The following is a 12,743-nucleotide window of genomic DNA, read 5'->3' as shown; positions in this document are numbered from 1 at the left end:
GAAAAATTAACAACTGATTCTAGCAAAAAACTGTAGTTGTGAATTCAGTACAAATTTCCATTAGTCTACATAGAGTTTTGTTTGTTTACCATGACATACCTGCATGCCTGAGAGAGCAGAAATCATGTAATTACTATAGTAAAATTACTGTCTGTTAGTATAAAAAAATAATTCAAGGCAGCCATAATAAAATATATATACTCTTTGATACTACTTGCAGTTGGTCATTTAAAGGCTAGTTTTTAATCCCATCCATACACACAAGCACTGAAGTATTGCTATGTTTTTAGTTGAAAAGTATACTTTCCTCATTTTATTCAAGTAACAGTCACATGACTATAACAACTGTGAACACACACAAAATGGGTGAAGAGTGTTCCATGCTGAATTTTCCATACTAGGCATTAAAAGTATGATAGGCTGAAATAAATGATGTTTTGATTTGTAACCAGTGCTACCTAAGAGAATCCCATACTATTAGACAAAGTAGCATTTATCTGAAAAATCTACCCAACTCATTTAGAACTTGTGAAGTGTCCATTGGTAACTTTTTCACCTACACTTTTCAATGTTCACACTTACTGAAACTTCATTTTCTAAGCTCAAGAACTTCTTTGGCTGACGTGCTATATAAGAAGATTTGGTTTTTTAAAAAGTGAATTTGGCTAGGACTTTTAAAACTTTAAGAGACTTCAGGCACTGCATATACGTATAGCATCCATTGGTATAATTTTTGACTTTTTTTCTTAAATTTTGATTGTTTGGGGATTATTTTTGCCTTACTGAACACATGCAAGGTATTGCGACCCCACGTATCTTCAAGAGGAGGCATAACACAGCTTATGAACAACCAAAACGAATAAAGCACTGAATACTAGAATAACATCGATTTATATTAAAGGATCAGGTGACTGTAAAAATGGCGGTAAAAATTTTACAAAATAACGAGTGATTTTAAAATCAATTAGAACTATTATCACAATCAATTAGGGCTGTAAATATTAAGAATAGACAAAGTCCAACCTATGATTATAATCCTCGTTCAGCAAATCCTCTGTGGGATGTGGTGGTAGAGGTGGAGGGGTTTCATTTTCACCACTGCCATGATCAGACACTGGCAACTCTGAAATTAAAAAGAAAGGGTGTCTGTGTTAAAAAAAAAAATTAAAAATTAAAAGCCACAGAAACGAGTACTTAACACCAGTTCATTGATCAATGACTGGACTGGAAGGCCTTAAGCAATTCTGAAATGACTCACAAATTATTCAAATCCCTAAACTAACTAAACTAGAATTAAAATCATACCAAGCAGAAAATATATCCCTTGAGATTTCCTGAAGAGCTGATTTTCAGATTTGCATATGCATAATTAAAGACAAATACAGGGAAACTCTGTGCTTATAGTGAAGTTGAGTGCAAGGCATGAATTGCTTTACTCCATTTGAGTGAATTTCCACTTCTACTGTATAACTGCATCCTCACTAATTCTAGGTTCTTGATTCCATTTCCTTTGATGGGGAGTATTTACCATCCCTCATGTATAAAGAGAGAAGAAAAATTTCTGTTCTCTCCTGACAAGACAAGAAAGTGGGCCTTTCTGAATTACAATCCTCATTTTCCTGGTATTAAGGCAATTCCTTCCTTACCTCTAGAAAAGGCATTCAGTGCACATCAGAAAATTACTTCCAACCAAGAAAAACATAAACTACTCAATTAAACCACTCAGTGGTTTGCTAAGCAACAACACTTACATACCTGAGGTATTTAATATGAGTGCTGTGCTTGCTGTAACCAGTTCATTATTGTCTTGTAAATTCACGCCTTACAGTATAACAAGTCAGATCTTATAAGGAGTCCCTACATTTTTTTTAACATAGAACGTGTCTTCAACCCTCCAAAATTTCACAGAAAAGAAGGACACTTCATTCTTAGTCTTCAGTGGCAGATAAGTGATTTAACAATACCTACACATTGTATCTTCATGACCTGTTTTGTTCATTGTATATGTTGCTAGATTTTTTTGCAAAATCCTATCTGAAAGTACTAATCTAATTTGCGAGAAAAATGTTTTACATGGAGGGGATTAAGTTAGACAACAACAGATTATATTTATTACATAAGCACACTGAAGTTGTTCCCTAGAATCAAACCAGCCAAATAAAACAAAACTATGCTATTAGCTCAAGGATCCTGCAAACCAACAGACTCCTATTGGCTGGAAAACCTGTTAAGGATCAGAATGATACAGAATAGTTCAAAACCTTTGTCAGGAAAAGTGAGAACATCATCATCAGAATAAAGGGAGGGAGAGCAGATGAGATGAAAAGTTCCAATGGGATATTAAAAAAAAAAAAAAAATGGATTGCCAGCCTTACACAGAAAATGGATATGCTACCCAACATACATGCACACTGAGTAGTTGCATTTAAATATTTTTTTCTGGTTGCAATTTAAGGACAGGAATCATGAGGAATAAATGGCAAGTTCTCACAGTAAAAAGAATATTTAACAAAGGGAAACTCGAACTGCACGAGGTAATTAAATGATTTGAAAGATGAAGCAAATCAGAAGATGAAAAAATGTACCCATGTAAAATTATTCAGAATTGCCCCAAATAAGCAGACTATGAAGCTCTGCAAAAGCACTGCAGTATATTAAGCAAGTAGGAAATAAAATGCAGGTGAAATTCCATGTCAGTGACTGCAAAGTGATACACATGGGAGTAGGAGAAAACTCTTGACACATACACAAAGGCTATTACATTAGCGATTGCTACTCAGGAACAATACCTCAGAAGTGGGCTGGATCATTCTTTGAATATATGCTTAGGGAAGTAAAAGGCAAAACGCAAAGAAACATTCACAGCCTTAAGAATAAGTCCAAACACTCCATCTCATTCTGCAAGTAAATGGCATGCCTAGTTTTTAAATAACATCTGAAGTTTCATTCTTTCATTCTTGCCTTCTGAAAGAGGATGTAGTATAATTCAGAAACTTACTGAAAAGGTAGCAAGGATAGTTGGAACATGTAAAACCATTCCTACATGGAACATGAAGTGAAAGTATTTAATTTAGAATAACAAGCAATAAAAAGGGATATAAAGGAGTCTATGAAATCATAAAAACTATGCACAAGGTGAAAAGAAATCTCATTGACCATGTCACACACAGCAACTACGAGGCACCCAGTTTAACTATCAAGTAGCACATCCAGGACAAACACAAAGCAGTAGTTTTTCCTGTGCAATGAAATCATGGCTCTTACTGCCATTACAATGTTTTGGAAACCAAATTAAAAGAAAGTATTAAATAAATGGACTAAAAGTCAGGGAGGTATCAAAATCACAGTGGTCTAGACAAAACTTCTGATTTAGGAAGTTCCTAAGGCACTGACTACCCATAGCTGAAAACACGCATGACACCACACCCTCCCTGTTGTCTTACTATCTTTTCTCTGAGCAGCCTGCAATGGTCATGGTTGGAGACAGTATTCAGTATATTGTTTTATTAACTTTGATTCACAGCAACTGATATGTCTCTTCACAAACACTGTTTGGTGACTGGTTACCACTGGCATTTTTCTTGCAGTAGATAAGAACATACAGAAAAACATCAGACTTCCTGAGGGAATCAGGAGTGATGACAGCAGACTCTAACTCGCAGCAAAATTAGTACACGAGCAAAAAAAAGAGAGAACTTAAACTAAAAGGTAGTCAATGCGTCCACGTTCAAGACCTCAGGAAAATATCTTAACAGATCCAAAGTGGTCAGAGGAACAGCTAAACTATTAAAAAAATGCACTGAATTTTCAGATATTAAGCATTTCAGGAAAGTAAGTATTTGTAAGAGACATGTAATGTTCACAAACAAAATCTAAAAATTACTTTCAAATGTAAATTTTTAATTTTCTAACTTGACATTATCACATGTATGAAAACACAGATGCTTGTACAACCACAAGGACTTGATAGCCAGTAGTAGTAGAGATATTTTACGATTATTCTACTACTTAACCATAGAGATGACAGCATTTCCTCTATAACCATATATAATAAAGGGTTATAAGAAATATATAAGAACCTCTAATGAAACACATTCCAGTAATCTTTCAGCACCAGAAATGTAATGCTCCTGGCACTGAAGTATCGTTTCTGAAAGAGGCTTTCTCAGGAGAAAAAAAAAATCCACACACCCAACCACTGAAACTGCAACAGCTTGGCAGCAAATGAAGTGAGGACCTGAAGGCAGCAAGTATTATTCATGCAAAAATAGAACAAACACTGACATTTCAATATTAGATCAGTACCCCCTCCCCCTGTATTTAAATATCCACAGGCAAGACAAAATGTAATGTTTTGGCTATAAGCACTTTTCCCTAGACATTAGTTTTTTCTTGCTCATGTATAATAAAAAAGGCTCTTAAAACAGACAACAGTATTAGCAAGCCAAGCTTCAGTGTGTTTTTGCTGAGCTTTTATATGAGTTTTATTGGTAGGAGCAGTGAATGATACTAGAAATAATTTATTGGAAAACATTAATTAAGAAAGTGACATTTTATTAAACCTAATATAACTCGTGTCATTAAATTGTTGCATTTGATCCAGTATTACATTAAAAAGCTTTTCTACCTTTCATTATTATTTGTAATGTTGTACCAACTGGACCTCCGCCTCCAAAGTCTGGTCAGTACACTGTAAGAATGCCCAACAGCGGCCTGCTCTTGCTTGTGTAAGAAATTCTCTGTGTCTGAGATTCATTTCCTTAACAGATGTACAATCTGAAGTTCACAACTGCGTAAAATGACGGTTGGGCATAAGCATAGTGCTTTGCCTTTACAGATGCCTTCAAGGATTAAGGTATTTTATAAAAAACAATGCAAACAAAACAAAACAAAACAAAACAAACAAACAAAAAAGAATGACTGGAAGTGACAGGCCAATATGGAAAGCAGGATTAGCTCTACAATAATTAATACTATGACTTCAAGATTTGAGAAATATGTCTACAATAGGAAGGACTACTATAAGGCCGAAGTGTCTTTCGCCAAGAGCATTTCAGGTCAGAATCCTACTGCAGACAACCTTTGACAACCTTTCAGCTCAAAGTGTCTGTACAGTTCTCCATCAAGACAACTATAAATTTACTCATCATATGCCAAACTCCCTATCTCAATAGAGATAGATACTCTATCTCAATAGAGAGCTCAAAACAACGATACTTCCAGTAGGTCCCCAGTAGCACTAGAAAAGTCTTTGTTGTTTATTGTCCCTTGACTCCAATTACAAACCGCTCCCAGGCCATGGCTCAGAAGCCCCGGCCCTGCCAACCCGCCCCAATGATAGCCCTCAGCAGCACTCCAGAGCATCCTTACTCCATCCCACACTCACTCCTCTGAGGCCATCACATTTTTTTCTCCTTTTTCCTCAGCTTTTCAAAGTAACTTTTAGATTGCTAAGAAGTGTTTCTCTACCTGTTAAATTCACTTAACTTCTACTGAGGAAAATATAACCATAAATCAAATCTACAGATCAACTTGTTCAGTTTCCTGTTTTAAAAATTATCATTATTGATTGAAAAACTAAAAATGAGGTTGAACTCTGAACGCTCAGTATTCTGTCCATATCCATTTCTTTTTAGCTTCCACGAAAAATATGCATACTGTCATATGTGCATTTATGTTTTGCATAGCTTGACAGGTTAAGTAAGGTCTTATGCCATAAATATCACAGGCTGAAAGAAAAACTTGAAAATATACATAGAGAAATGCACTGATTGTTCCTAAAATTCTTCAGAATAGCAGTTCCCAAAGTCTTTGGACAAACCAATCACCATCAACCGTTAAAATAAATCTCCTGTTTGCTACAATGCTTTCTTACCATTATTATTTAACTAAAAATATGTTTATTGAAAACATTGGTTTATGAATGTGCTACAAACTAATCATCCTGATTTTCAGATCACAGTTGGAGAATCCTCATTTCAAAGTGCAACTCTTGCACAAATTTTGTTTTAAACTTCATTTAAGTGACAGGTTACCCAATGCCATTCACTTGCATCAATCACCCTAAAGCAATTGTGAATATGTTTTTTAACAAATGGCTTTAAAGGTGTTTACTATCTTGTGATCTCTGTCTCTAAGGATAATGCTATTCTCCTTTAACTACAGAATCAGTATTAACTCCACCAAGAGAAACATAATGTAGATCTAAAGAAGATCTGTTCTTATAATGTTGGAGTCTAAATCTGCAGTATCTAAACCTTGCTGAGTCAGGTACAAATTGGACAGATAGTACAGTCTGCCATCAGAAATGAAAAAAGACAGGACAATAAACAATCTTTAATGCTCTTATATGCTTACATTTGTTCATACTTGTAGGTTTTCTTTGCACAGTGTACAATCCTGCCTTTTTTTAAAATTAATTCATTAGTGTAATTACAATTTGTAAATTAAGGGAGTATTTCTAACCTTTGAACAAATTTTACCTTTTAGTCTAAAAGGAGCATGTGTACTTTATGAATTTTACAATTTGTATAAATTAATTTAGCTTATAAAACGTGGGACATAAATCTAAGCATTCAATATAAAAAATCTTTGTACTCATTAAAGATATATATAAAATAAACATTTTGACAACATATATTTTGCACTCATCATTTGTTTTTTATCCAACCTTACGTGTTGGGGCAGCGAGCTAGAAACTGTTACTTAAACTGGAATTTGTGCCAGGAATCTAATTCACAACTTCTGAGTCAGCTCTCCCACCCTCTCTGGATCTTCATGACTCAAAGTGTGCACTTAGTCTAATTAACTGCTTTTCTAGCAGCTTTGGATTTCAAGGAAAAAAAAAAGAAAAAAACACAACTTTTCTTTTAGCATACAGAAGAATATGAGAGACCACCTTGTATTCTTTCCTGAGGACTGCATGTTACAAATTGCTGAAGAATAGTATCATTGCGTCGGGAAACAGCTGCAAAGTTATGACTCCCATCAAATGCTGATTTTTTAAAAGCCCCCTGGTCCAGGCGGTCCTAAGGAAAAAACAGAACCACATGTTGTATTAAAAATTTTAAATGTTCAACAATGAAGAAGACCAGACTATGGACAGTGCAAAAACAGCGTAATGTGTTCACTGTACATGGCTTACTTGCAAATGTGAAATGTAAAAGACATCTTCAAAATGACTATCTGTTGTTGCTGGTCATGAAATTAGACAATACCTAGGCACCAACAATCACTGAGTGATGCACAGAAATAAAGAGTGTTTTCTTTATGACCCACAACTGGCTTCATTCAAATCCTCCATCTGGGAGGGCAGCTTGTGACATTGTCAACACAAGAACACGGTCAATGCCAATGGTATTTTTCTGCCAGCCAGCTGGTTCCCTTCTCTCAGAGATCGAGTACATATGTTCCGATGATCACACACTAGAGCAGTTTTGCAAGGAAGGAGTTACACCAAACTCCCAAATGCAGGTCTTCTGGCTAGCAGCTAAACAAACTCCTGTCACACCTCTAGTCAGCTTTTCTTTTGAGACCCCCCCCCACCCCCAATACGTGCCATTTCGCCTAATTTATTCTCCTGAGCAGTTGTTCAAAAGAAAAAAATAAATCACAGTTTCTAAAACTGGGACAGACCCAAAAAGACATTTCTGTACTTGGTATTCAGTGAAAACTGAAAACTCACACAGAAGAATGTTATGGCTAGTTTTCAGAATAACCTTTAACGTTTCTGTATTTTATGTCTGTTTTGTTGTTGGTTTTTGTTCATCATGCCGGCAAATGTTACACTAAGTATATAATTCCTTACATTACATAGTCACATCTACAGAAGAAATGCACGTATCTAACCCATACCATTTAGCTGTACAATGATATAAGACGGCCAATGCTTTGGCAAGTTATTGCCTGCAAACTGCTGCATAAAAAAGGTGTGTGCTAAATCATTTGCAACCTGCCTTACAAGCTCCTGAATTAAAAACAAACACAAAAATCAAGTTGGCAAAATATGCACCTCAGCTCAAAACACAAACCAATGTTGGGATGCTCATGGTGACAATATGGCTACAAATCTGGTCTCGGTGGACAGACAGCACACACAACATTCTCCCCTCCCTCTTACTGCAGCATGAGCCCTTTGAAAAGGCTTTGTACAGAAACACACATCCTGCACACTGACAATTATGTTCCTTCTCCCTACTGGAAATCTTTAGTTTACATAAGATTTCTTATGCTGCAAGGTCCACGTTTACTACTTTCTCATGTATACTGCTAGTTAAATTAAGCCTTGCAGCAGCCAAAGTACTATTACATTGAAGACTTGTACTCAGTGGGATAGGGAGCATTAAATGAACAACAAAACCGCTTTTCCAGCTCTTTGATAAATGACACAATCAGTATCCCAACAACTGATCAGTAACCAGCCTAATTAGAGTATTCAGCTTATAAAACATATCTGTCACGGAAGACCTCCATTAGTGTCCTGACCAATAAAAACAATAATGCATTTCTAAACGTATTCTGTTTCTACCAAGCTGAGATGCAGTACTCAGGATGCTGTTTTGGGGAAAGAATGGGCAACAACCCGTTTCTGCTACCATGTCCAGACTCAAATGGAATTACAATTGAACCTGAAGACTGGCCTATAAAAATAAATTTCTGTCAAAAATGAATTTGATTCAATCAAGTCCTCATCATCTTTCCTTCATAGGGTGAGTCGAGATTATTTACCTTTGTCATACATCTGGAAAACACACAAAATAATGCACTTAGATATAAAAAATAGCCTTATTAGGTCAGTCTGATTTTTGCTTGGAATTGTGTTGCAGTTTTTATTTTTTCAAAAAATTTGGTTTTTACTAAATGAAGAAAACTTTCAAGATCATGCTTTCGTTGAATGTGAGCTATCTTCTTACATTGCAAGAATGCATAATAAATGCAACATGTACTTTTTAACTCTTCCTTATAATGTAATGCTTCCACATAGAAAAGGAAAGCAAATAAGCATTTTCCTATAAAAATATTCTAGAATTACTAATGAATGTTTTTCATTTTTTCCTGATAAAATTGACAGAGCACCCCCCCCATGCAAAACATCCTCCCAACAAAGACCGTAATGTTCAGCCAGTAATATTCTTCTAAATATAATTCTCAATCAATGGTAGTAAATCAGGTAGATCTATTATCAGGAAAATGTTAAAAGTTAATTATACTACAAGCCTCTTGGCCCTGCCCCTCTATATTTTATCTGAATAAACTTAAAAATGGATTTTCTCAACATTTAAAAATGTTTTGGCAATGCTTATTAAATAAAAAGCTTAAAATAATCTCTTAGAATTCTGTAATGAGAGTTTTTACAACTTTTTATACGACAATTCCATTTGTATGTATTTTTATTCTAAGGAACGCACAGATGTTGAAAATCTATTAAAATATTTACTCAAGTGTCAAAATTAAAACTGGGATGAGTAGTTAGGGCAGCCAGTATACATATATACACATCTATGTATACAAAAAGATGGAGAAAGAGCATGGATGTGCACATGCACACATGTGAGAAAGTATAATCATAAACACAAACATGGGGAGTGAATAAAAATGCTAATGAAAATGAAAAAGCAAGAGTGAAGCAAAATCCAAGTCACATTAAGAGCAGAGATTATGATAACAAATAGAATCAGAAAAATTAAAATCATCTGTATCTGAACTGTTGCCCTGAGGAGGTAACATAGGATTAATGAGTTGGTGTAGTTTAGACTAACTAATCCTTCTTTGGATCACATTTGCTTTTGTTCTAAAACTTGTCAAAACAGCAAATTAAGATAAGAGGCAACTTTTAGCCTGGCCTCAACAGGAAGAGCAACTCAGGAGATGTCAACCAGAAGCACTGTGTGAATCCTGACTCCAGGAAAACAGGTATTCATTCTGCCAGGACATGCTCTCTGAGACCAAGAATTTAGTGATCATCTCCTCTATGCAAAAACACCAAGACCACAAAGTTATTTAACTAATTAATACATTTATTGCTTCACCTCTGTCTGTGCCTCTAGTCTCCGAAGAACTACTAGCTGGATCCTTCCACGAATGTTCCCCTCCATGGACATGGAACGCCTCAGTGTCTCCATGGCCTCGTGATTGGACTTGCCCAGAAGTGACTCCCCATTTACTGCAACAAGCTGATCATTTACTCGCAAACGACCATCCTACAATCAAAAACAAACAAACAAAATCTAAAAATCAAGAATCATTAGGCAGAGGTGCTGTATACAGGAAATACGATGCAGATTATCAGACATTGCTTTCTGAAATGTAAGAAACAAGAGACTGCATAGTACTAGGTCTTTAAAGAGAAAAATCTTTGTGCCCATTAACTGACCAATTTCTTGTTCCATTTAGTACATTTTGGAAAGAGTTCATAATGCAATTACAAATGCAGAAGTACAGGCACATGCTACTGCTTTTCATGCATATGCAATTTAATTTGTATCAGTTCCAAAAAATAAAATAAAATAAAATAAAATACAGGAAAAGGAGCTTTTGGTTAGTTAAAAGGAACCACACCACAGCCATTCATATTTGCAGTCCAATTGTGAAGGAATACTGCAGTGTATTTTACATGCACTGTTATCTGTTACTAGGGACTGATAAGACAATACAGCTACAGAAATTTTTGTCTTACACTCTCACAAGAATTTATCTTGTCACAATTACTGTGCCACCGTACAGGTGGTCTTGTCAGTTCAGAAGGGTCACTAAGAATTAAGTATCTGTATTTCAGTTAACTCTGTTCCATGTATTTTAATATCTAAACTTGATGCCAATAACAAAATTTGGGTTGAGCTGAATCAAGTATCCTATGCTTTGAAGGAAGTCATTCAGTTTCATTGCCAAGGCTAACTGACATTTGTGGATGCAATAAAATTGTGGACGTTGCCATTTTGTGATTTAGGAGCCCTATTGTTATTGTCAGTATAATCTGTGCTTATTTCTTTTCATAAAAGCATGTGCTGCAGACTTCTCTATTTAACAAGAAAATAAGGTCTATTTAATTAAGAGACAAGAATTTATTTTAAAGTTGTCAGGTTCACAATTATCAGGTTGGCATCAGACCTCAAAGAAAAAAGAGAAAGCAACTGAAGAAATCCAATATAGAAGGGCAGTGGAGAAAGAACAGAAAAAGAACTGGCATAGGAAAACATTACCGTGGTTAAAATGAACCTGATTCAATCACAGGGACATTATACACTCTGCATAAGGCACTCATCTGAATTGTTTACATTTTTCATGCATTTGAGTAATCCAAAATATATATACTTTTTAATTTCTATTTTTTCTATCCCTAAGATGTTCAATTAACTATTCTGCTATCGCTGCCAAGTCTAAGGCATTTGTGCTAAAGTGAGTTACAGTAGCTGTGACAAACCCAGCTTACTGAAGGAACATTTTTATTGGAACTCAGTATCATTAACATTAGCACAGAAGAGCCTGAATAGAAAGAGGTCTCACAGAGCTGAAGAACAGAAGCTCAGAGCAGCATCAAAAATAAACCACAAAGAGCAAAAAAACATGGAAAGACAAAACTGGAAGATGAAGTGAAGGAGGACAAATAGGAATAAAGCTTTTCTGGGAAGAACATGGGAATGGAGAATAGGAAACAGCAATACCATTTGGAAAGGATACTGAAACCTCTCCCACCTCTCTGTTGAATGTTTCATGCCAATATAAATCTACATACAACTAAAGTCAATAGGTTAACCCCACCCTTTCTCTACATATAAAATGATGCCATCACATATGCTAAAGTTTAGGGAGAGAAGAGTTAACATTGTTGAGCAGAAAGCTTTATTACTTGCACATGTTGTAATTCCTTTGTGTTCTATCAAAATTTGCTGAAATGAATGGAGTCATTCATGGCAACAGGAGTTTGAGGAAAGAGGATTTTAATTTTTGCAAGTCTGTGTAAGACTGAAAGTTTACAGGTCCTCATGTCCTCCTGCTATGAACCCAGAGGCTCCTGAATTACTATCCCCTTTCTGTGGGTAAACACTTGTGTAAATATCTCATAAAGCTTCTTACTAAAGTATGTACAAATACATGGTCAAGTGCACCTTGTCATGACTACATTTGTTGACTATGTGACCATACACGAATCATTGCAGTCTCAGAAACCTCTGAATTGGTCTGGTTCTTAATTTCCCTTAAATACAAAGTTTCATACAAAAGTATTATATTTCTTCATATTTTAATAGAGTCAGTTCTTTGAACTTTTGATGCATCTCCATTCATTCCAGTTTGTAACATGCTCCACTTAAATTCAAAATTAAACTTTTAGGATCAGTGAAAAAAGGCATACATGATTAATAAATGCTGATAAACCACACTTGCAAAGCCACCTGTACAAGGTAGAACTGGAAGACAGTTGAACACTGTTTTCAAACATCCTCAGGTAGAAGGTATTTCACAGAAAACTTTTTGCTTCTTTAAAAACTACTAATAATAATAATAATCAAAACAAACAAGCAAAAGCCGACAAACCAAGAAAAAAACCCAATGTCTAAAAAGTTTTCAAACAGATTTTCACATCACTAGTGTTATGGCCTGGTTTAGAAGACTGAACTGCAAGACAATCTGCTTGGCTCAAAACAAGTTAAATGTTGTTTTAACACATTTCTTCTTTCATCTCTGAAAGGTAGGTTTCTTTGTGGCTTCTGAGTAGAAAAACAACATTTGGCATTTCAGCAAAACAG

General features: G+C 35.4%; 1 protein-coding gene across 1 annotated transcript in view; it reads right to left on the bottom strand.

Annotated features, from left to right (window-relative positions):
• Positions 1 to 12,743, bottom strand: part of PARD3B (par-3 family cell polarity regulator beta) — a 402,224-nt gene that overhangs the window by 186,887 nt on the left and 202,594 nt on the right. Inside the window, exons 13-15 of the mRNA XM_035330820.1 lie at positions 10,029 to 10,199; positions 6,899 to 7,028; positions 1,024 to 1,123 (exon numbers count right to left, since the gene is read on the bottom strand). Coding sequence (XP_035186711.1) covers positions 1,024 to 1,123; positions 6,899 to 7,028; positions 10,029 to 10,199 — 401 coding nt within the window. The remainder of the gene's footprint in view (positions 1 to 1,023; positions 1,124 to 6,898; positions 7,029 to 10,028; positions 10,200 to 12,743) is intronic.

This window comes from Oxyura jamaicensis, chromosome 7 (genome assembly GCF_011077185.1).
Source record: "Oxyura jamaicensis isolate SHBP4307 breed ruddy duck chromosome 7, BPBGC_Ojam_1.0, whole genome shotgun sequence".
NCBI classification, from domain to species: Eukaryota; Metazoa; Chordata; class Aves; order Anseriformes; family Anatidae; genus Oxyura; species Oxyura jamaicensis.
The sequence above is the reverse complement of the archived record's forward strand: the minus strand, read 5'-3'. Positions and strand labels throughout refer to the sequence as shown.